General features: G+C 41.0%; 1 protein-coding gene across 3 annotated transcripts in view; it reads left to right on the plus strand.

The window, feature by feature from the left end:
* The first annotated feature begins 337 nt into the window (after positions 1–337).
* SWI2 (switch 2) overlaps positions 338–22411 on the plus strand; it is a 30961-nt gene continuing 8887 nt past the window's right edge. Inside the window, exons 1-4 of one of the 3 annotated variants that reach the window (XM_088965734.1) lie at positions 338–461; positions 1013–1094; positions 1284–1850; positions 21189–21837. In XM_088965734.1, the coding sequence (XP_088821860.1) occupies positions 21430–21837 (408 nt within the window). In that variant the 5' untranslated portion in view covers positions 338–461; positions 1013–1094; positions 1284–1850; positions 21189–21429. The remainder of the gene's footprint in view (positions 462–1012; positions 1095–1283; positions 1851–21188; positions 21838–22411) is intronic. The other 2 variants (XM_088965735.1, XM_088965736.1) reach the window with 2 other exon arrangements.

A 22411-nucleotide genomic window follows, 5' to 3' on the forward strand; every position in this document is an offset into this window, starting at 1 on the left:
GTAACACATTTAAATATTTGAGTAGTAACTTGACACCACCCCAAAGTTCAGGGTAGAAATTTCCGCAAATCTCCAAATAGAATGGTAGGCTACGAGTGTATGTGTGTTTAGTACTATTTTGACTGAGCGTCTTGATAATTGAATTCACTGAGCTCAATGGATGATTATTTTGCCTTTTAGTGATAAGTGATCAAGTAGGTTATGAGTTATTCCTTAAGCATGTAATTTTGCACATGTTTGATAAACATGTAATTTTACACCGATAACTCCACCTTCATTTTTATTTACACCGATAATCGATGTAAATTATACATCGCAATTATCGATGTAAAACTCATCGGTTCTATCATCGAGGTAAACTCCTCTCACTCTACTGGCTGTTTCGCGCGTCTCTCTCCTCCGTTCTTCGTCTACTCCGTTAGCTCTCTCGCCGGTGCCGCTGCTTCTCCGCCGAACATCCAGTAATCTCACTCACTCATTCTCTCTCTTTCACCCCTCTCAGTTCTCCCTCTCACTCACACTCTCTCGCTCTCTCACCCCCTCTCGGATCACCCTATATTGCCGATCCCATCCTCTATTCAAGGGAAATCAATCCCATCTCTCTCACCCCCTCTCCCTCCTCTTACAGTGCACAGTGCAGGTATCGTTTTCATCGGAAGAACCAGAAAGATATTAATATTAATATTATTTTATTTTCTTCTTCCTCGCTGTTGATTTCTGCGTTCTATCATTCCCAGGGTGGAACTCTCTTCTCCCCTTCAATCTACCAGTTCAGCAACAGAGTTTGAAGGAACAAACGTGTGATTCATTGATCCAACATCTTCTTCCTCTAAAAACAATTGTTCTGTGTTAAAGCTCTATAGATCTCATTCACATAGACACTTCCCAAAGAAACACTACCAATACTTGAAGTTTCAGCATTTCGCCGATCCTCTCGCCCTCATCTCTCAGAACACAGAGGATGCCCTCAGATCTGCAACTTGGTTCTGATCGGTTTACACTTTTTTCACAGGTTTGAACGCCCTCGTCTCAAAACACAGAAGACGCTCTCGGATCTGCAACTTGGTTCTAATCAGTTTACATTTTTCTCACAGGTTCGGACGCTCTCCCTCCCTCTCTCTCCCTCCTTTGTGATTTATTTTTATGCTTGTGGTCTACGATTTTTGTATAGTTCTTAGATCTACAGCTTATTTTTCTTAGATATGCGACTTTGAACTATGTTTTGTTTCATATATACCGTAAAATTTAATGCCGTACCAAGAAAATAATACTATCTTTCATAGAATGCAGATTTGGCCCGACCTCGTAACCACTTAACACGTGACAGAGGCAACAGCTTGGTATAACAGTACACTCAAGGCATGAACTCCGAAAAGAGAAACCAGCAGTCTGAGTTCCCCAAAAGGAGCCCGAATTCTCCCTTTGACCTCGAGCCTTATGAGGAGCACAAAGGGCAATAACCCGAACTGGCCCGCCTCAGGGCAGTTCAGGTCATACCTCTATCCGAACTCAAGACTTCACCTTGCACATCACTCTAACACTTCGTCTCAAGGACGCCGAACTGGACAACCGTACCGTACCTGACACCAAAGGAGTCCGTATCCTAAAGCGGCGCACCTAACTGACTTGGGATCTGACGCTTGACAACCGCACTTCAATGACCACCTGCCACTGCCACCTCCTGTTTCAGAGACGGCTCCGACAAAGAGAGCAGTGGCGGTTCTGCCCCAACAGAGGTGATGACACCCGAATTGGCAGAAGCGTAGAGATAATCATACCCTACTTGACAAGAGCTTGGGAGTGAGTGCGTGAAGTGGTTATAAAAGGCCCCCTTCCCCCCAATAAGAGAGGTATGTGATAACTTTGCACCATCTGGTTTTTTATCTTGCCTTTGAGGAAATACTAACTTGAGCTTCGGAGCACTCTCACCGGGTTCTTCCCTAGAGATTACTCGCTTTCTCCTCCGTTTTAGGCACCTTTTGCTCCAACTCGAAGCAAGATCGTTGACAGTTAGGACCGGTCAGATTGCGCACTATCAATTAGCGCCGTCTGTGGGATACGCTTCTAAAAGTCTCCCTCTAAAACTCTCATAACCCCTTTTTTCCAAGAAACTCCAACACTCATGGTTTCTTCCAGCAATGCCGGACGTGGCACGGAGATGAACGCACTTCGCACAAAGTTATCCCGTACCTTCCTTCTTGGGGGGAAGAGGGCCTTTTATAACCACTTCGCGCACTCACTCCCAAGCTCCTGTCAAGTCGGGTATCATTACCTCTGCACTTTTGCCAGTTCGGGTGTCATCACTTCTGCTGGGGCAGACAACCGCCACTGCTTTCTTTGTCGGAGCTGCCTCTGTGACTGGAGGTGATGGTGGCAGGTGGCCGTTGAAGTGCGGCTGTCAAGCATCAGATCCCAAGTCAGTCAGGTGCGCCGCCTCAGGATACAAACTCCTTTGGTGTCAGGTACGGTTGTTCAATTCGGCGGCCTGGAGACGAAGTGCTGGAGTGGTGTGTGAGGTGAAGTCTTGAGTTCGGATAGAAGTGTGGCCCGAGCTGCCCTGGGGTGGGCCAGTTCGGGTTGTTGGGGCTCCTTTTGGGAGAGTTCGGGCTTCTTTTGGGGAGCTCGGACCGTTGGTTCCTCCTCTCGGAGCTCGCGCCTTGAACGTACTGTCATGCCGAGCTGTTGCTTCTGTCAGGCCACCCTCGATTGCTTCCACGTGTTGGGTGGTCAAGAGGTCGGGCCAAATCTTCCTTCATCAAGAACTGAATATAAAATCTGATTTTTTTAATGGACAATTACAAATTATGAATTTTGAATCGCTACCCAGTTAAAATGCAAAAATAACCAAGACCCTAATTCAATTACCAATACATCAAAATGAAGACAAGTAAGGTGAATTAGCTGGAACCAGTAAATCCTCCTTTCTGCAAATGAATAGCTAGGGAGAACATAGAATAACTAGGGAGAACAACTACTACTACTACATTACACTCAACTGGAACTATCATGTCCACCATAATATAAGCTCAAAGCAATCTCAGTAACTTTTGTATACAATGATAAATAAAAGGAACTGTAGAAGAAAAGTGAAACCAACAGAAGAAGAAATCTCCCTCCCTCCCTCTCTCTCTCAAACAAGCACAAGAGCAAGTAGAAATAACAGAGTGGAAACTTGAACTTATAAGAATTCATACCAAAGCATATAGGTTGGGAACAAAGGACAACCAGAACGGGTCGACGGTTCAACCACTCGGGTCAATGGGTTGTTGACTTTTTCAACGATTTTTGGCAAAAAACTGGGTTTGGGGTAAAACGGAATCGCTTGCCTGAATGGTTCTCAATCTCAACAGCCCCTGTCAAGTTGGAAGTAGATGTCAAGCATTCCTAATGATAGGTCCCCGTCAAAGCTAGAGAGAGATAAAATATTTTGCTTAGGGCGAGAATAGACCACAAGATGTTTGTTAACTTTCAACTGCCCCATCCATGTGGTGGGGTGGTGTTTAAATACAAAAACTTCTTAACTTCCTACCACTGAAATAGCCTTAAAGTAAGGAATTAGCCTTCTACCTACATGGCCGATCCCTATGCCTTCTCCTACTAGTAACATAACAAAAATAACAAATAACTTATTTGACTCATTCTTATGCTTAAGACCAGCTAACAATATGCTTAAGACTAGCTAACAATCAACAACTAACTGTTTGACCGATTCTTGTGGCTTGATTGAATCCTATGCAACAAAAGAACTAACTAAACAACTATATGCTAATGTAGATCTTCCAACCATATGCCAAGGGTTCAGGTTATGTGATATTTGTATGGGCCATGCGTCTATCATTGCCCCCGTCTTTCAGAGGGACTTTGTCCTCAAGGTCCAATTTGATGTATATGTTCCATAGCTCGTCGAAGGTTGGTGTGAGCTCCCTCTTCGTCATTTGTCTCACTTTCATCATAATTTCCTTCAAGCAATAGCAACTGTGGTCCTTTGCATTTGTGCCCTGGTACAAATTTCTCATCGCAATTAAAACAAAGGCCTTGAGCACGCCTCATTTGCATCTCAGTCCACGTGAGTCATTTCATTGGTGAAGCAGACTTCAGTTTTGTTGGAGAAGAGTCGATAGTGGTCCTATTGAATGGACATGTAGCCTTCTCTTGACGGTTTAGCTGCTCATCTCGCATCCTAGCCAAACTAATTGCTTCTTTCAAGGTTCTCGGCTTGAACATTCGAATGCCATTGGCTATGTCCGTTTTGAGACCTCCCATGAACATGCCCACCAACGCCTTTTGTGTCCATCCGTGCACCTTGTTGCCCAATCTTTCGAACTCCTTATGATATTCCATGTTACCTCCTTCCCGTCTTCGTGATACGCCTGACGTAACCATTGCCACCATTGGTTTGCCTCTCCTTCCAAATGGAATGAGGCGAGTGAGACTTTCTGTGGTTCCTCGGTGTGTTGGTATTCGAAGAATTGATCAATACGGGCGAACCATTAGGTTGGGTCATCACCGGAATACTTGGGAAACTCGAGCTTGGCTAGTTTTGAGGAAAACATGGGTCGACCTCCTTCTGAGTTGTCACGAGAAGGTCCGAAGGAGGACTGTATGCTATGTCCATTAACGTGGCTCAAAGATGGTTCCTGTCGGGTCAACAATGCTTCGGACATCCTACTAATGGCTGCCTCGAGTTGGTGTAACTTGTCATTAACCCCTAACTCGAGCCTACTCAAACTTGCTTGGAGTCCTCCAAGCCCAACTTCCAAACTCTCAATTCTTTCTTTGTTGGTTGCCATAGTGCCTAGCTCTGATACCAATGATAGGTCCCAGTCAAAGCTAGAGAGAGATAGAGTATTCTGCTTAGGGCGAGAATAGACCACAAGAGGTTTGTTAACTTTCAACTGCCCCATCCATGTGGTGGGGTGGTGTTTAAATACAAAAACTTCTTAACTTCCTACCACTGAGATAGGCTCAAAGTAAGGGGTTAGCCTTCTATAACTACATGGCCAATCCCTATGCCTTCTCCTACTAACAACCTAATAGAAATAACAAATAACTTATTTGACTCATTCTTATGCTTAAGACCAGCTAACAACATGCTTAAGACTAGCTAACAATCAACAACTAACTGTTTGACCGATTCTTGTGGCTTAGCCGAATCCTATGCAACAAAAAGAACTGACTAAACAACTATCTGTTGATGTAGATCTTCCAACCATACGCCGAAGGTTCAGGTTACGTGATATTTGTATGGGCCATGCGTCTATCACCTAACTTGTCAAATGTCAAGTGTATCTCTAACTTCAGCCAAGATATTCCTTTGGTAAACACATCTACCACTTGTTGATCAGTCTAAACATAAGGTAGACAAACCTTGCTTAATAACACCTTCTCCCTAACAAAGTGAATATCCACCTTAGTGTATTTGGTGTGATTGTGCTGAACTTGATAATGAGCACTGTTAATAGCAGCCTTGTTGTTGCAATATATCACTAGTGGCATCACCAATTTAATAAAATATAGAAATGACTTTGGAGACCTGGTATACAAGTAATATTACACTAAATTCACTTGAAAAAATGCAACAAAACAAGGCTTTTCTGTTTTTGTTTTTTTTTTCTTGTTTATAGTTCTCCTGATTAGATTTTTCCTTTTCTTTCTGATGATTTGTAGACTTGGAATTCTGGTGTTTGTGGTATTATTTAGTTTGAGATAGTTTCTGTAGTTTGTAGGGTAGTCAGCAATCTAGTTTTCTCTTTGTTAGTTTGTTATTTTCTGTCTTTTAGTTATAGCTGTGTTTGTGTTTGGTTACTTTGGTTGTTGTTTCATGTTTCTTTTTCTAATGAAGTTCCTTTTCCTTGCGTTCAGATGTGTGGGGTAGTCAGTAGTCTAGAAATGGAAAGACTTGCTTTTAGATGCATAAAAGATAATCCAACTCAGGCCCCACTATGGAAATCAACAACCAGAAATCACACAAATAAAATGAATTTTAGCAGTTAATAGACAAGGTGTTTAGTGGTGAGGGACTTAAAGATTCACACAACCTTTTAGTAGTAGGTCCACACAACCACTACAGATCTATTACTTCATTTATAAGATGTCTACACATCTGTCTTCAACGAGAAATATTATTTTCAATCACACTTTTCCAATAACAGTTAGACACATGCCCCCAAAACACTTGCTCTATCCAGTTGAACCACAAACCAAACAATAGTCAATGTTTGTGGTGAGCTAGTATATGCATTCTCTAACCTAGAACCTCAAACAATAGGTCTATTTGTTTGATATATCCCCTTCTTTCTTGAGTTCAATTCAGTGTTTATCTAGCCTATGCTCACCATGATAAAGTGTTTATTTGATTGTGTGCTTGTCTTCGACTACCAGAGATGAGGGCACCTTCATACGTTGAAAGATATAGGCGAGTTGTAGGGGCCTTCTCTGCAATCCTGAGTGTCATCATTACCCTAATTATGGTAGGCTACTACACACTTTGTGAGCGTCCAGGAGCAAGGGAAGTTAGGAGCATAGGAAAAGGGAAATTCATGAAGAGCATATTTAATAGCGAGAAGTCATGCCTTTCACAAATTAGGACAAGGAGAAGATGCTTTTATTCACTGTGTGATTTACTTAGACTATATGGTCAACTCACACCAACCCTCCATTTGAATGTTGAGGAACAAGTTGCAATGTTCCTTCACACCATTGGTCACAATGTCTGGAATAGTACAATCCATATTAGATTTGGCCGACCCTAGGAGACCGTTAGCCGATACTTTCATAAAGTCCTTCACACTATGCTGAAGTTGTATCCCCTATTGGTTGCACAACCTACAAGAGATCATGTACCGCTAGAAATCAGATATGATGCCCAATTCATGCCATACTTCAAGGTATGCCTAATAATATGTATTGCTAACATTTGAACATATAAATTTAATAAATTGCCCATATGACATGGGTTTAGTTGAAATGTAGGATTGCATAGGTGCTATTGATGGAACTCAGATTCCTTGCAAGGTGCCTGTTGAAGAGCAGGCTAGACTTTGTGGTAGGAAAGGGAAAACCACCCAAAATGTGATGGCCATAGTCACATTTGACTTGAAATTTACATATGTATTGGTTGGTTGGGAAGGGTCAGCTACTGATGCAATAGTCCTGTATGATTCCCTACGGAGGGAATATAGCCTTAGCATACTTGAAGGAAATGTACACAATTTTTTCTATCTTCATCCTACCTCTACATCAATGGGGTCATTGGTGTGAACTATTTTTTTTTTAATTATTTACTTCCATGTGAACATAGGAAAGTACTATCTTGTAGATGCGGGTTATAGAAATATGCCGAGATTCTTAGCTCCTTATCGAAACACACAGTACCACCTTAATGAGATCTGAGGACGATTGCCTGAATCCGCAAAAGAAATCTTCAACCATAGGCATTCCACATTCAGAAATGCAGTGGAGCATGCATTTGGTGTATTAAAGAAGCGATGGGCCATCCTAGACTCCACCCAACACTTTGATTTCCCTACATAGGTTAAGACTTTAATTGCATGTTCTATCCTTCATAATCACATAATGGGCATTGATCCAAATGATGCAGTAACTCAACAAGGTATTTGGGATACAGATGCATGCAACTCCAATGCCAGTAGGAGTGAGCCTATGGATGATGCACCAATTGAGGACAACTTAACACAACGACTCCAAAGAAATGAACTTGCAAGGTGGACCTCATTTTGAGATGAGCTCAGTTCGGGGATGCTTCAGGATTGGCAGAGACTCCGACTAGGAGTCTGATGGGGTGGATTGTTGTGACACTAGTGGTGTTGACTTCATATATGCTTTTATTATTGATGAACCATTTGTATCACATTGAGAATAGTTTGATTTCATTTAATGTTGTTATTATTAACATGTTCAGTTTCATTATTGCTATATAAGCATACATTTTATTTAGTGGCACTAAATCTGAATTAGATGCTCGTATGTTGAATGTTGGCATGCGCTCTTTTATTCAAATTTAAGTGTGTTTTAAATTTCATTATTTAGCTATGTGTATGAATCCATTTAATTCATGATATGAGACTGGTTGCTAGGAACGGTGTCAGGAAAATATTCACAAGTGTCGGCTAGTGGTCACTCAGGAGACCGGCAAAAGGGGAAGTCCCTGTCTATGTCACATCCAGCTACACCTAAGTTTGAGCGTAATAGGTAGATTTGATGGAATGATTCAATGGACCGATCATTGATAGAATTATTGGCAGAGAAGGTTGCCTTAGGCAACAAGATCGACAAAGGGTTTAAGACATCTGCATACACATATGTTTGTAAAGAGATGATGAGACGATATGGTGTTGACATGAAAACCTCAAACATAAAGAATAGGATGCGCACATTGAAGCCAATTTATATAGAGGCAAAAAAACTGCTTGGTACTTCTGGGTTTGGATGGTATGATGCAAGAAACCAAATACAAGCAGACCAACAAGTTTGGGAGGAATACCTACAGGTAAACCCAATATAACTTAAATGTTGTGACCTCTAGCAGTTGTGTTAGCACAATAAAAACCTTGTTTGTTTAATGCAAGCAAATCCACTTGCACATATTGTGAAATGACGAATCATGGAGATGTATGATGAAATGCAAGTAGTACTAGGTAATGATCAACCTGTTGGGGATTAAGCAACAATAGGTCCTAAGATATAGGATGACATGGACCTAGGGGATGATGACTATGGTGAGGGTGCCTGTGAAGATGTTGATGATGATGCATCAACACACCTCTAGGAAACACTGTTGTTATTGATGATTATGGAACACAATCCCATAGTACTATCCCTTGACCTGTTGCTTCCTCATCGGGTATTTGGAAGAGATCACACAGTATGAAGAATAAACCACATGAACATTTCATCGAGGCAATTAATAGGTTGAATCATACCATCAAAGAGATGACAACTGTTAGACAGTTTTGTATGCCCTTAGCTTCAATCAAAATAATGTACTTTATGAGTTTATTGTAAATGAATAAAAGTGCATATTTGATTCATGTTCCCTTGGTATGTTTCTGTGTAATATCCTTAAACTGGACACTTAATGAGACTCGTGTTACTTTAGAATGTTCACAGCCAGTGGGTCGGTCTGGGGAGACCTATTCTGACAAGGCTGACATTGTGGTGCCACCAAGTCGGTTGGGGTGGCCTGTCTTAGTTGCCAGGGTGAGGCCCTAGACACATACAGTGAATGATTAATTGAATCTTTGAAGCCTGTCTCAGTTGCTAGGGTGAGACCCTATGCACATACAGTGTAGGATTAATTGAATCTTTGAACTATACCAGATTTCTAGTATTGCCCTGGACCTTGGAGATTGATGGGCAAAATTGAAAAATTACACCCGACCCCGAAACTCGATTATAATACTACACTAGGTGTCAGATTGGGTTGTTTTTGATATACCATTCAGTGAGATCCTTAGCGGGGGTCAAAACCTGGGTATGTTGGGACAATCTGAGAATTCATCTGAGTGGGTGATCATAGTTAAATGATCAGCCCCTTTGTCGAACAAAGGTAATGATCAGAGATGCACTCTCACTGATGGAAACCAAGACTGTCGACAACCGATTTCAATCGTTGAGATTTGTTTTGCAAAATATATTTTATATATAAAAGTATATATATATAAGTAGAGAGTGCAACACTATTCCTTGTAGCCGAGGGAGAGGTCCTCTCTTGTCGGGCAGTGTATGATCATTATGGGCTGAGAGGTTAAGTTTAAGACCGTTAAGGATAATACCTGATGGGCTAATCTTGCATTTGCCCATAGTCCCTGGGTGTTACAAGGTGGCTTGGCCCAGGGACCACTTTGGGTAAGTGTTGGGACCATAGAGCCCATAAGATGGGTTTTAGGGGTGCACTGTCCATAATAGTGTATTCGGCCAGGCCTTATTACAAAGGCTGGGCCGAACCCATGTGGCTGATGTGTAGATTAATGTTTGGGTCCCACGCCATACAAGGAAGCCCAACTGGGCAGCAGTTAGGAAGGTTAAGTGAGCACATAAGCTTAATGGGCCTAAAGCCCATTACGAACTAGACTATTTAATTAGTTAATAATGGGGCGAATTCTGAGATAGATTAGCAGATAGGATAGGGTCTTGACCCTATCCACTCAGAGAGTCCAGATCTGAATGTGATTCAGATCTAGAAACCTCCTAATGAGATTAGGAGAAAGCTAATCTAATCTGCAGATAAGATAAGGGTTTATCCCTATCACCTAAAGAGAGATCTTATCCAAATATAATTTGGATAGGCAGCTCCTAATTGGATTAGGAGCTAATCTTTTAGGTTAACAAAAGCAAGAGAGGGTAGCAGCCTTTAGAAGACATCACATTCAGATCCTCATTAGTGCTAAAATCAAGAAGGAAGAATTAAGCATCTTTGCAGAATTCTTTTCTTGCTGCCTACCTGTTCTTGCCTCCCTGTTTTGCCAAGTTCGATCTCTAGTTGTGGGAGAAGTCAATATCGAATCTTGACATCAGTTCTTTGAGAAAGAACTGATAGGAAGCTGCGCTCACGTGCCATTCAGTTGATTCTTGCGAAATGTCAAGTTCTTTGGAAGAACACTGCTGATTCTGCTCCACTCTGCACTGTGCCATCTTTAGTGGGAGCAGATTTTGGATCCTTCCTTGGGCGTGAACACCTCCACTAGGAGATACTGTTTCTCCGTATTAGGTATAATCATTCCCTACTCCTTTTGGTTCAGATCTGATTCAGTTTATGGTTCAAGAATGATCATTGAAAATATGATTTTCTAAATAGGGAATGCGATTCCCAGTTGAAGGGAGAGAAAAATTTTTGAAATTCGCCCCCTTATTCCACAATCTTTGGGCGTCCATGTGATGGATATCCTATCCCTTCAGTGGTATCAGAGCGATTGTTCAAATCTTGAACCATTTTGTTTCAGATCTGAACCTGCGCAAATGGGCAGAAGGCGTTCTTCCCAATTTGCACAGATATGGGTTTTGGGAATTTGTTCCCAAAATTGATGGGCAAATAATATGAAATTAATTTTATATAAATCTAATTATTGTTTAGAATAGTTTCTTATGATTTTCTTGATTTATGGGCTGTTCGTACAAGAGGAGATCGAGTTCTTGGTTTGCACAGGGAAAACTGCAAGATTTGTAGTTTATTTATTTATTTATTACATTTGGTCTGTAAATAATTTTTTTTTTATTTTTAGACTCAATGTATAAGCATTTGATCTGATGTAATTATTAATAGAAATAGGATTTCTATTCTTTTTTATTTTGGATCTAAGATGGCGGCGCAGAAAGGGAGATTTCACAGAGAAGGAGGTTTCACATATGGGACATTCGCAATCTGCGATTTGCAGTTTATGAAACTGCAAACTGTGATCTAACCTCTGTTTTGTAGGATGGATTGTGCAAACAGCCCTGATTGACTGATTCTTGATTTACTTTTATCAGTTATTTAATTTCAGATTATTTTCTTGAATTAAGAATTTAATTAAAAATCAAACCCTAGACCCATTCGAACCAAGATCGGTTTAAACTGTTTGGACCAAATCTAGGGTTTAATCAAGGCTGAAAGTCAGCCCTAATTTTCCCACTAATGGGCCTGAGGATTGATATTTAATTAAATGGTTAATTCGGCCCAACTTGTAAAGGCCCAGTTTTAAATAGTTAAAACTGCTAAAAGCCCACTTCAAAGGATAAAGCTATATGGGCCGAACTGGGTAACCCCACTTCAGCCCATATACCTAGATAATATTAATGGTTAATATTATGGATATATAACAGGCTTCCAATGGGCCTTACAGATGATTAATTGATTGGATCAATTTATCCCTACATGAGATGTATGGTTGTGTGATATGCTACGTACATGGGCCATAAGTGTTTGGCCCATGCTCATTCGACAGTGGCTCTTACGCACACCGTGGCTGAATGCACATCATTGCCATGGTGTCCCTTTTGGTCATTGGATGACCTCCCTCAGTGGTGGGCCCCACACCTCATCAAGAGGTTTCGTGCGGAACCCTACCCGATTTAAGGCCCACCGAAATTTGACTTTATGAAAGTCAGTGGGAGCCACTTTGGTTTGACCTAAATCAAAGTAGGGCGTAATAACTGTTCCCTCCAACTAATATGAGTGCATGTGATAGGGAGATTCATATGATGAACTCTTTAAAGGCCTTCCATCATTAGAATGAGGATGGGTCATTCAGTAATGAGGAAACACACCAGAAAATGGGCTATCCATTTGTTGTTGGGCTTGTCTAAGTGTTTCATAAGATGATAGGGGCGTCATAGACCGATGTGGGAGGGGCTTCACTATAAAATGGGAACTCTCTCACGATACCTTGGCGTTCACGAATATGATGGGTAAGCATTCACTGGACAGAAAGGTTTACCAGAAAATGGCTCTGAACCTTGTTTGACAGAGGCCAAAGGGAAAATTCATATGATGAGTGGATATGATCCTTCACAAAAAGGTGGTGGGGTTAGGCAGCTGAAACAGTTGGCTCCATTCACCCTATGTGATTTCCCACATTTCCAGAGACAACCCGCAGTCTTTGTCCTTGAGAAAGGAGGGAAATCTCAGAGATGAATAAATGGAAATGGATCATAGATTAAAATCCATATCTATGAAATGAACATGAATCAAATTAGGCTGTGGACTGATTTTTGCTCTTTTATCAGAAAATGGCAAACGGATCATTTGCAAAACTTCTTGATGACAATAAGCTTAAAGGCCCAAATTATGCCGACTGGTACAAGAACCTTATGTTGGTCATAACCTCCAAAAAGTCGGATAAGGTAGCCAAGAATCCTACCCCGAATCGTCCGGGAGATAGGGCTTCTGAGGCCCGTAGAAGAGAATACCAAGAATGGGAGGAGAAAAACTCCCTTGCCCGCTGCTATATCATTGCCTCCTTGGACAATCCAATTTAGAGGCAGTTCGATCAGATCGAATTTGCCAATGACGTATTGGATAGTCTCAAGACAATGTACGAAGAGCATAATCATTCTACTTGGCAAAAGGTCTTGAAACAGTTCATGACCACGCAGATGTCCAAGAGCCAACAAGTTCACGACCACTATCTCCGGACGATGGGTTACATCAATGAACTGGAGGCTCTTGGATCCGGTAACACAGATCGATGCTATTCTCAACTCTCTGCCTCCATCCTTTAATCCATTCATATGAACTACAACATAAACAAGCTGAATGTCAGCTTACATGAACTCAACAAAATGCTGCAGATGGCCGAAGAATTGATTAAAAATGATGAGCCAATTGCCATGCTTGTGGAAACTGGCAAATCGGGCAAGAAAAGAAAGGCAAAGAGAAAGCCCCAGAAGAAGGCTGCCAAATCCAAGAAGCAAAAGAAAGACAAAGCATCAGATGCCTGTCACTTTTGCAAGAAGACCGGCCACTGGAAAAGGAACTGTCCTGCCTACATGGAATCCAAGAAAGGTAATTTCGAAATGTGTGTTATAGAAACCAATTTATTGGTAGCTTCTGCATCCTGGTGTATTGCCTCCGGGGCTTCAACTCATGCGTGTAACTCACTACAGGGGTTCAAAGTCAGCAGAAGGTTGAGTGAAGGAGAAATCACACTCTACTTGCGGACTACTGCAACTGTTGCAGTCGCGGCAATAGGAACCATGGAGTTAATTTTTAGAGAAGGAAAAATTGTATTGAGAGATTGTCTTTATGTACAAAATTTAAGGAGAAATTTGATTTCTGTCTCAAAACTGTGTGCAGATGGTTATTCTGTCTTCTTTATTAATACGATTACTATTAAAGAAATAACAGATTCATCGCATACAGGGAACTGGAGAACGGTCTCTATGTTCTATATCCTTTTCTAGAAACTAACATAACCGAAACTACGTCAGCTGAAATTCCCAAGAAAAGAGCCCGCAATACAGTTCGACTTGGCCACATCGGTGTTGACCGAATCACAATGTTGGTAAAAGATGGTCCTTTGGATTTTCTAACTGTAGAAGATCTTCCCACCTGTGAACCTTGCCTACAAGGCAAGATGACGAAACGACCATTTGATGGTAAGCCTGAAAGATGTACAAGCACACTTGACCTAATACATACTGATGTATGTGGTCCCTTGAGTGTTAGGACATGGAATCAACACGTGTATTTCATCACCTTCACAGATGATTTTTCACGATATGGTTACGTGTACCTAATGAGACACAAGTCTGAATCTTTTGAAAAGTTCAAAGAGTTTAGACAAGAGGTCGAGAAACAGTTAGGGAGAGAAATTAAAGCCCTTCGATCAGATCGAGGTGGCGAGTATCTCTCTGACGAATTCAAGGACTACTTAAAGGACAATGGGATAGTATCACAATTAGCTCCTCCTGCTACACCACAACTTAATGGTGTTTCAGAGAGGAGGAATAGACCTTATTAGATATGGTCTGGTCGTTTCTCATACAATCAGAGTTACCCACATCCTTTTGGGGTTACACATTAGAGACTGCGATTTATGTGTTGAATCGGGTTCCAACCAAATCGGTTTCGAACACTCCATATGAACTTTGGACCGGAAAGAAACCAAGTGTCAAACACTTGAAGATTTGGGGTTGTCCAGCACACGTTAAAAGAACGAGTGCAGACAAGTTGGAATCCAATACCGGTCGTTGCCTATTTGTAGGCTACCCAAAAGGCTATGTAGGTTACCTATTTTGTGACCTAAGTGAGTAGAAAGTGCTCTGCAGTCAAAATGCACGATTCTTGGAAACCGATTACATCCTGGACTCCCATCGTCAAGAAGTTGTTCTTGATGAGGAGAGTTCAAGAGCAGTGGGAGATGTCCCACAAGTTCCAGGTAGCGACCAACCTAGAAGATCCACTCGGGTATCCAGGCCACTAGTCCGTTATGGTTATGACCAGGATAGTTACCTGGTGGAAACCTTGACTAGTGAGGAGGATCTCGTGACTTACGCGGAAGCTATGTTGGACATAGATTCTCAGAAGTGGGTGGAGGCCATGAGAGCAGAGATGGACTCAATGGAGACCAATGGAGTCTGGACTCTAGTAGATCCACCCTCCGAGGTAAAAGCAATCAGTTTCAAATGGATTTACAAGAGGAAGAAGGGCCCCGATGGTAGGGTTGAGACCTTCAAAGCTCGTCTGGTGGCGAAAGGGTACACTCAGAAAGAGGGCATCAATTATGAGGAAACCTTTTCGCCTGTGGCCATGCTTAAATCCATTAGGATCCTACTAGCTGTAGCAGCATACCATGATTATGAGATTTGACAGATGGATGTCAAAACTGCTTTCCTGAATGGAGATCTTACTGAAGATATCTATATGCAGCCACCGCAAGGCTTCATTGCTGCGGGTCAGGAAAACATGGTATGTAAACTTAATAGATCCATTTATGGACTTAAGCAAACTTCTCGAAGTTGGAACATCCGTTTTGACTCTACTGTCAAATCGTTTGACTTCGAGCAGAATCCGGATGAACCCCGTGTCTATAGGAAGTACAGTGGCGATAAGGTTACCTTCTTGATTCTGTATGTAGATGACATTCTACTCATTGGGAATGATGTAGGAATGTTAACTATGGTGAAAGTATGCCTTTCACAGCAATTCTCTATGAAAGATCTTGGAGAAGCCTCCTCTATACTACGTCTTCGACTCTATAGAGATAGATCGAAGCGGATAATTGGATTATCCCAATCTGGTTACATTGACAAAATAGTCAAAAGATACAGTATGGAGAACTCTAAGAAAGGAAATGTTCCTTTCAGGCATGGAGTCACTCTCTCCAAGAAAATGTCTCCCAAGACTTCTGAAGAGATTGATGGCATGAAATATGTTCCCTATGCCTCTGCCGTAGGAAGCATCATGTATGCCATGCTGTGCACTCGTCCTGACGTTGCTCAGGCATTGAGTGTAGTAAGCATATTTCAGGCCAACCTAGGGCAGGAGCACTGGGCTGCTGTGAAAAACATACTTAAGTACCTTCGAAGGACAAAAGAGTTTTGTCTAGTATTCGATGGTAGCTCACTACAGATCCAAGGGTATACAGATGCCGATTTACATCCGGATCCAGATGATAGAAAGTCTACATCTGGATATGTTTTCACGATAGGGTCGTATGTTGTTTGTGGAAAAGCAGCAAATAGGGGTCCATTGCAGACTCCACGACTGAAGCCAAGTACATTGCCGCAAGTGAGGTTGCTAAAGAAGCCGTGTGGATGAAGAAGTTCATTCACGACTTGGGAGTAGTTTCGTCCAGCACATCACCCATCCCATTGTTGTGTGACAACAATGGAGTCATTGCTCAGGCTAAGGAGCCACGAGTATACTCGAAGTCGAAGCACATCGAGAGGAAGTACCACGTACTACGAGAGATTGTTGGTAGAGGAGACGTCTTGATTCAGAAGATAGCGTCAGCGGAGAATGTAGCATACCCATTGACAAAGCCACTATTCACAAAAATTGTTTGAGAGGCATGTGGAAAGCATGGGACTCCAGCTAGTACCTGATTGGACTTAAGTGCAAGTGGGAGCTGTTAGACAGTTTTGTATGCCCTTAGCTTCAATCAAAATAATGTACTTTATGAGTTTATTGTAAATGAATAAAAATGCATATTTGATTCATGTTCCCTTGGTATGTTTCTGTGTAATACCCTTAAACTAGACACTTAATGAGACTCGTGTTACTTTAGAATGTTCACAGCTAGTGGGTCGATCTAAGGAGACCTATCCTAACAAGGCTGACACTGTGGTGCCACCAAATCGGTTGGGGTGGCCTGTCTCAACTACCAGGGTGAGACCCTAGGCATATATAGTCTATGATTAATTGAATCTTTGAACTGAACCAGATTTCCAGTATTGCCCTGGACCTTGGAGATTGATGGGAAAAACTGGAAAGTTACACCCGACCTCTAGACTCGATTATGATACTGCACAAGGTGTCAGATCGGGCTGTCTTTGATATACCATTCAGTGAGATCCTCAGCGGGGGTCAAAACCTGGGTATGTTGGGACAATCTGAGAATTGAGTGGGTGATCATAGTGACAGGATCAACCCCTTTGTTGAACAAAGGTAATGATTGGGGTTGCATTCTCACTAATGGAAACCTAGACTGTCGGCAGCCGATTTCAATCGTTAAGATTCATTTTGCAAAATATATTTTATATATAAAAGTATATATATTTTATGGTTTCGAAATGATTTGCAAAAGTTTTTAATTCTCGGGATCCATATAAGTAGAGAGTGCAACACTATTCCTTGTAGCCGAGGGAGATGTCATCTCTTGTCGGGCAGTGTGTGATCATTATGGGCTGAGAGGTTAAGTGTAAGATCATTAAGGATAATACCTGATGGGCTAATCTTGCATCTGCCCGCAGTCCCTGGGTGTTACAAGGTGGTTTGGCCCAGGGACCACTTTGGGTAAGTGTTGGGCCCATAGAGCCCATAAGATGGGTTTTAGGGGGTGCACTGTCCATAACAGTGTATTCGGCTATGCCTTGTTACAAAGGCTGGGCCGAACCCATGTGGCTGATGTGTAGATCAATGTTTGGGTCTCACGCCATACGAGGAATCCCAACTGGGTAGCAATTAGGAAGGTTAAGTGAGCACATAAGCTTAATGGGTCTAAAGCCCATTTCGAACTGGACTATTTAATTAGTTAATAATGGGGCGAATTCTGAGATGGATTAGCAGATAGGATATGGTCTTGACCCTATCCACTCAGAGAGTCCAGATCTGAATCACATTCAGATCTAGAAACCTCCTAATGAGATTAGGAAAAAGTTAATCTAATCTGTAGATAAGATAAGGGTTTATCCCTATCACCTAAAGAGAGATCTTATCCAAATATGATTTGGACATGCAACTCTTAATTGGATTAGGAGCTGATCTTTTAGGTTAACAAAAGCAAGAGAGGGTAGCAGCCTTTAGAAGACATCACATTCAGATCCTCTTTAGTGCTGAAATCAAGAAGGAAGAATTAAGCATCTTTGCAGAATTCTTTTCTAGCTGCCTACCTGTTCTTGCCTCCCTGTTTTGCCAAGTTCGATCTCCAGTTGTGGGAGAAGTCAAGATCGAATCTTGACGTCAGTTCTTTGAGAAAGAACTGATAGGAAGCTGCGCTCACGTGCCATTCAGTTGATTCTTGCGAAAGGTCAAGTTCTTTGGAAGAACACTGCTGATTCTGCTCCACTCTGCACTGTGCCATCTTCAGTGGGAGCAGATTTTGGATCCTTCCTTGGGCGTGAACACCTCCATTGGGAGATACTGTTTCTCCGTATCAGGTATAATCCCTCCCTACTCCTTTTGGTTCAGATCTGGTTCAGTTTATGGTTCAAGAATGACCATTGAAAATATGATTTTCTAAATAGGGAATGCGATTCCCAGTTGAAGGGAGAGAAAAATTTTTGAAATTCGCCTCCTTATTCCGCAATCTTTGGGCGTCCATGTGATGAATATTTTATCCCTTCAACAACTGCCTTCACAATTCAAACTGAGCAAGATATGGTTAATATGTTGTATCGAAAAGTTATGGACTTACGCTTAGAGGGGTTTGATATTTAAGTCCTAAATGCAGTATTTGAGTACATAGTGGAAAATGAGAAGGAAGCAAGGATGTTCGTTGCTAGGGAGAAGATCCTATGAGCCCAAATGGTATACACAATCTTAACAAAGTTGCCTGATTTAGAAGGATGCTTTAGCCTACTATGAATAGATTTGGTGGTTAGGTTAGGAATGCCTTACCCTTGTTAGGTAAACTAAAGAAAGTCACTTTCTTTTAGATTCTTTGGATCCTTGAGAGCATCATGCAAAGGGCACATGCACAAACTTGGTACTGAGTTCATGCTTACTATTTTGACAGATCGGTTTACAACTTGTTTGAAAAGGAGTAGCAAATGAACCATCTACTGTTGTTGGGGTCCAGGTCATTGGACCTGATGAAAACAAAGAGAAGTCTGCTGAAAAATTGAATGAAACTGTGGAAGAGGAGATACAGATAACTGCTGAACCAGAGGAAGGTAAAATTCAAGAGAAGCCTAGCAAGAGTTCTATAGAAGCTGATCAAATATAGATGAATAATCCAACAGTTGAAACTCAAAATTTTGTCAATTCTTCTTCTGAAAGACTCAAAATTTTGTCAGTCTTTCCTTTTTTTTTTCTACTAGAATATGGTTGAATGATTTGCACATTCAAAAGCAAAAAAAAAAAAAAAAAGAAGAAAAGAAAACGATTGACTTCATAGTAACTAACACTGTTGTCTGGTTTTGTACCTACTCATTAGCTATTATAAGTAAAGCCAAATGCTGTTGGCCAGTTTGGTACCATCCTATGACTGGTTCCACTGATCACATTTTTGACTACATTTGTACATTCATTTCTTTGGGTGAGTGGTGGATCAAACTTCAAAGTCAATTTATTTACATTACAGAGGATTGCAGACCTGACTTAACCCTAAACCCTAAACCCTAAGCCAATTTGTTTACATTAGCTATTATAAGTAAAGTCAGATGTTGTTGGCTAGTTTGGTACCATCTTATGACTGGTTCCATTGATCACATCTTTGACTACATTCGTACATTCATTTCCTTGGGTGAGTGGTGGATCAAACTTCAAAGTCAATTTGTTTACATTACAGAGGATTGCAGACCTGATTCAAACCATTGCACACAGAATTTTTGACAAGAGAGTTGAAGAGCAGTTCATGGCAAAAGTACACATGGCTTCAATCACCTCCCTCTCTGAGATTCTCTCCAAAGCTTGAGACCACTGATAACAAATTCCAAAAACAGGGTGGTGCATCGATTCTACCAGGAGAAAATGGAACTATTCCACCAAGGGTCACTTCCAGTTCATAGAAAAGACATTTCAGGAGCCAACCATTCAAGGAATTAACAAAACCCTTCTGTTCACTGATCCACTTGGAAAAAATTGAAGTCCAGTTTAGAAGCTCTTGTTGGAACTGTATTGTGGCCGCAAGATGAGCAGAGCTAAGCTTTCTGTTGGATGCAATAGCATCTAAATTTTTGGCCTCTGCTATGGTGTGTTCAAAGCTCCCCTAAAACCAGGCCTCTTATGAGCACCATGGTGAAGATGTTGGAGGGATGCACCTATGATCTGCTTATCCCACGTGGGTAGGGGCTATGAAATATTGTAGTCCAAATTCAAATGTCCTATGAACTGTTGGAAATAAGATACTCCAGTCCAAATTAACACAAGAGATATCCATGTAAAATTTACACCGATGTGTATTCCAAACACCAACAAAAATTTCATCAAATTTCACGCATCGACAACCAAACACAATTGGGGTAAATATTTTATTTCAACCGGTTCCAATTTACATGTATCACCGAACCGGTTTACTATCTCAGCCTTATGGCTTAATGGCTGAATGGCATATTGGTTTGATTACTATCTCAGCATACACTTAATACTAGGGGTGATTATTTCAGCCTGGCCTGGGCCCACATTAAGCCTACAAATTTTAGGGCCAGGCTTGAACTTAATACTTCAAGCCCTGCCCGGGCCTGTTCCAACCTGCATATATTTAAACTTACATATTTTGTGTATAATATATATATATATATACATATATATATATATGTATATATACATGTTATTTTACATTATATTATATATTTTATATATAAATATTATAATATGATATGTATAATTTATACTATATTTAATATTTTATATTATATAATATATAAAATAAGTATATGCATATTATGTCATTTAATATAAAGATTATAAGTATGTAATGTTTTATACATGAGTAATGTTGGCCTAGCCCGGCCCAAACCTGTATAAACCTGGACTAAGGCTTATATTTTAGGCCTAAAACCCTAATCTGGGCATGGCCCAGGCCTAAACTATAGCCCTTATCATAAATGCAAAACCTGATTACCCCTACTTAAATAACCCTCATAAAACGGCTGTGCCCCTAATATTTGATATTTCACAAAGCAATAGTTTATCCACTTGCAGCTGTTATCAAACGTCTCAGACTTACTTCATTAAAATCTCCCTTTAATTCATCACATATTTTAGTTGTGCTTGGCGGTTAATTTTGGTTCGTTTTTTGGCTGTTGGGTTTTCTTGTGCCAGACAAGACAATAGGCCTAATGCAGATTTCTGAATTTCGCTGCAGATTTATAGACATTTAAAATGTCAAAAACCTCCGTTCCGTGCATCAAATACTCGCCCATAATTTGAAATCAATTCTAGACACGCAACTCTACTTTCGCTTAAAAATTCTGACCTTGGCCTGAACTTTCATTCTCCCTTTTCTTTTCCCCTAAAATTTTGTAAAAAACTGGGGGGTACCAGGCTCCTTTGTTTCTGATGTCGAACTCAATTTTAGAGGAAAGGCCTGAAAATCTAGAGAGCCCATGTCGTTGAATAGATTGAAAGAGACTCTCAGGCCTTGCTCCAACTTCTCTTCCACCTCTTCTTACAGGGAATCCTCAATTTCCAAAGACTGTGAACCAAAAACAACCCTTCAGAGAAAACCACCAAAGTCCTCTCTCTTTCAGCAGCTCCAACGTCTACAAGACCCTCTCGATTTGAAGAGCATTCAACCCAATTCACAACAGAAACAAGAACATAAACAAGAAGAAAAAGTAGCAGCCGCTGCAGCAGTATCGGAAAATGAAGAAGATGGAGAGGTGGAAGATAGCTTCCCTAGTCATCGTCATCGATACCGCACTGAACCTATCTCTGCCCTCTTCCAATTTAACAGTACAGGACCATATGAACCCTTGATCCTCTCTTCACCTGGTGAAAATCCGACAGTACAGGTATGTCTCCAATACCTCCCCTGCCCCCGACACGCAATAAAAAAAGTTATTTTTGTTACCTGGGTTAATATTTCTGCATATTTCAACCATATTTGTTGGCAATGTAAAGACAAGCGGCCTAATATGGTTTCTCGGTTTCTAGGACATGAGATATAGTCGGCATTTGTAATAGTTTCTACCTTAATTGATTTTTTTTTGGTAATTTGCCATAATTGGTGAATCTTAATAGTAGGTTGTAAAGCATGGTTATCTATATGCAGAGAGTTTATCCTATCAACTGCATATGCTGCATGATAGATCTTGTTTTACGGAGCTTTATTGGCTCAAATTATATATCAACTACTGGTAGATGGGCTGCATTTATATGTGATTTTTTATCACTTTTTAGGGAAAAAGTTGACACATATCTTATGGTCTTACGGATGTGCTTTGAAGAACATGAAGAAATTAGATGGAGATAAATGGGCTGTTTCTGGAGAAAGTACAGATTATTTGTTCAATGGTATTATCACTGAAATGGCATTGGGATATTCAGTATGTGCCTATTTTTGTGGGCTTCATGGATGGCATGTGA

This window comes from Nelumbo lutea, chromosome 1, assembly GCF_056320005.1.
Source record: "Nelumbo lutea isolate HS-2025 chromosome 1, American lotus-T2T, whole genome shotgun sequence".
NCBI classification, from domain to species: domain Eukaryota; kingdom Viridiplantae; phylum Streptophyta; class Magnoliopsida; order Proteales; family Nelumbonaceae; genus Nelumbo; species Nelumbo lutea.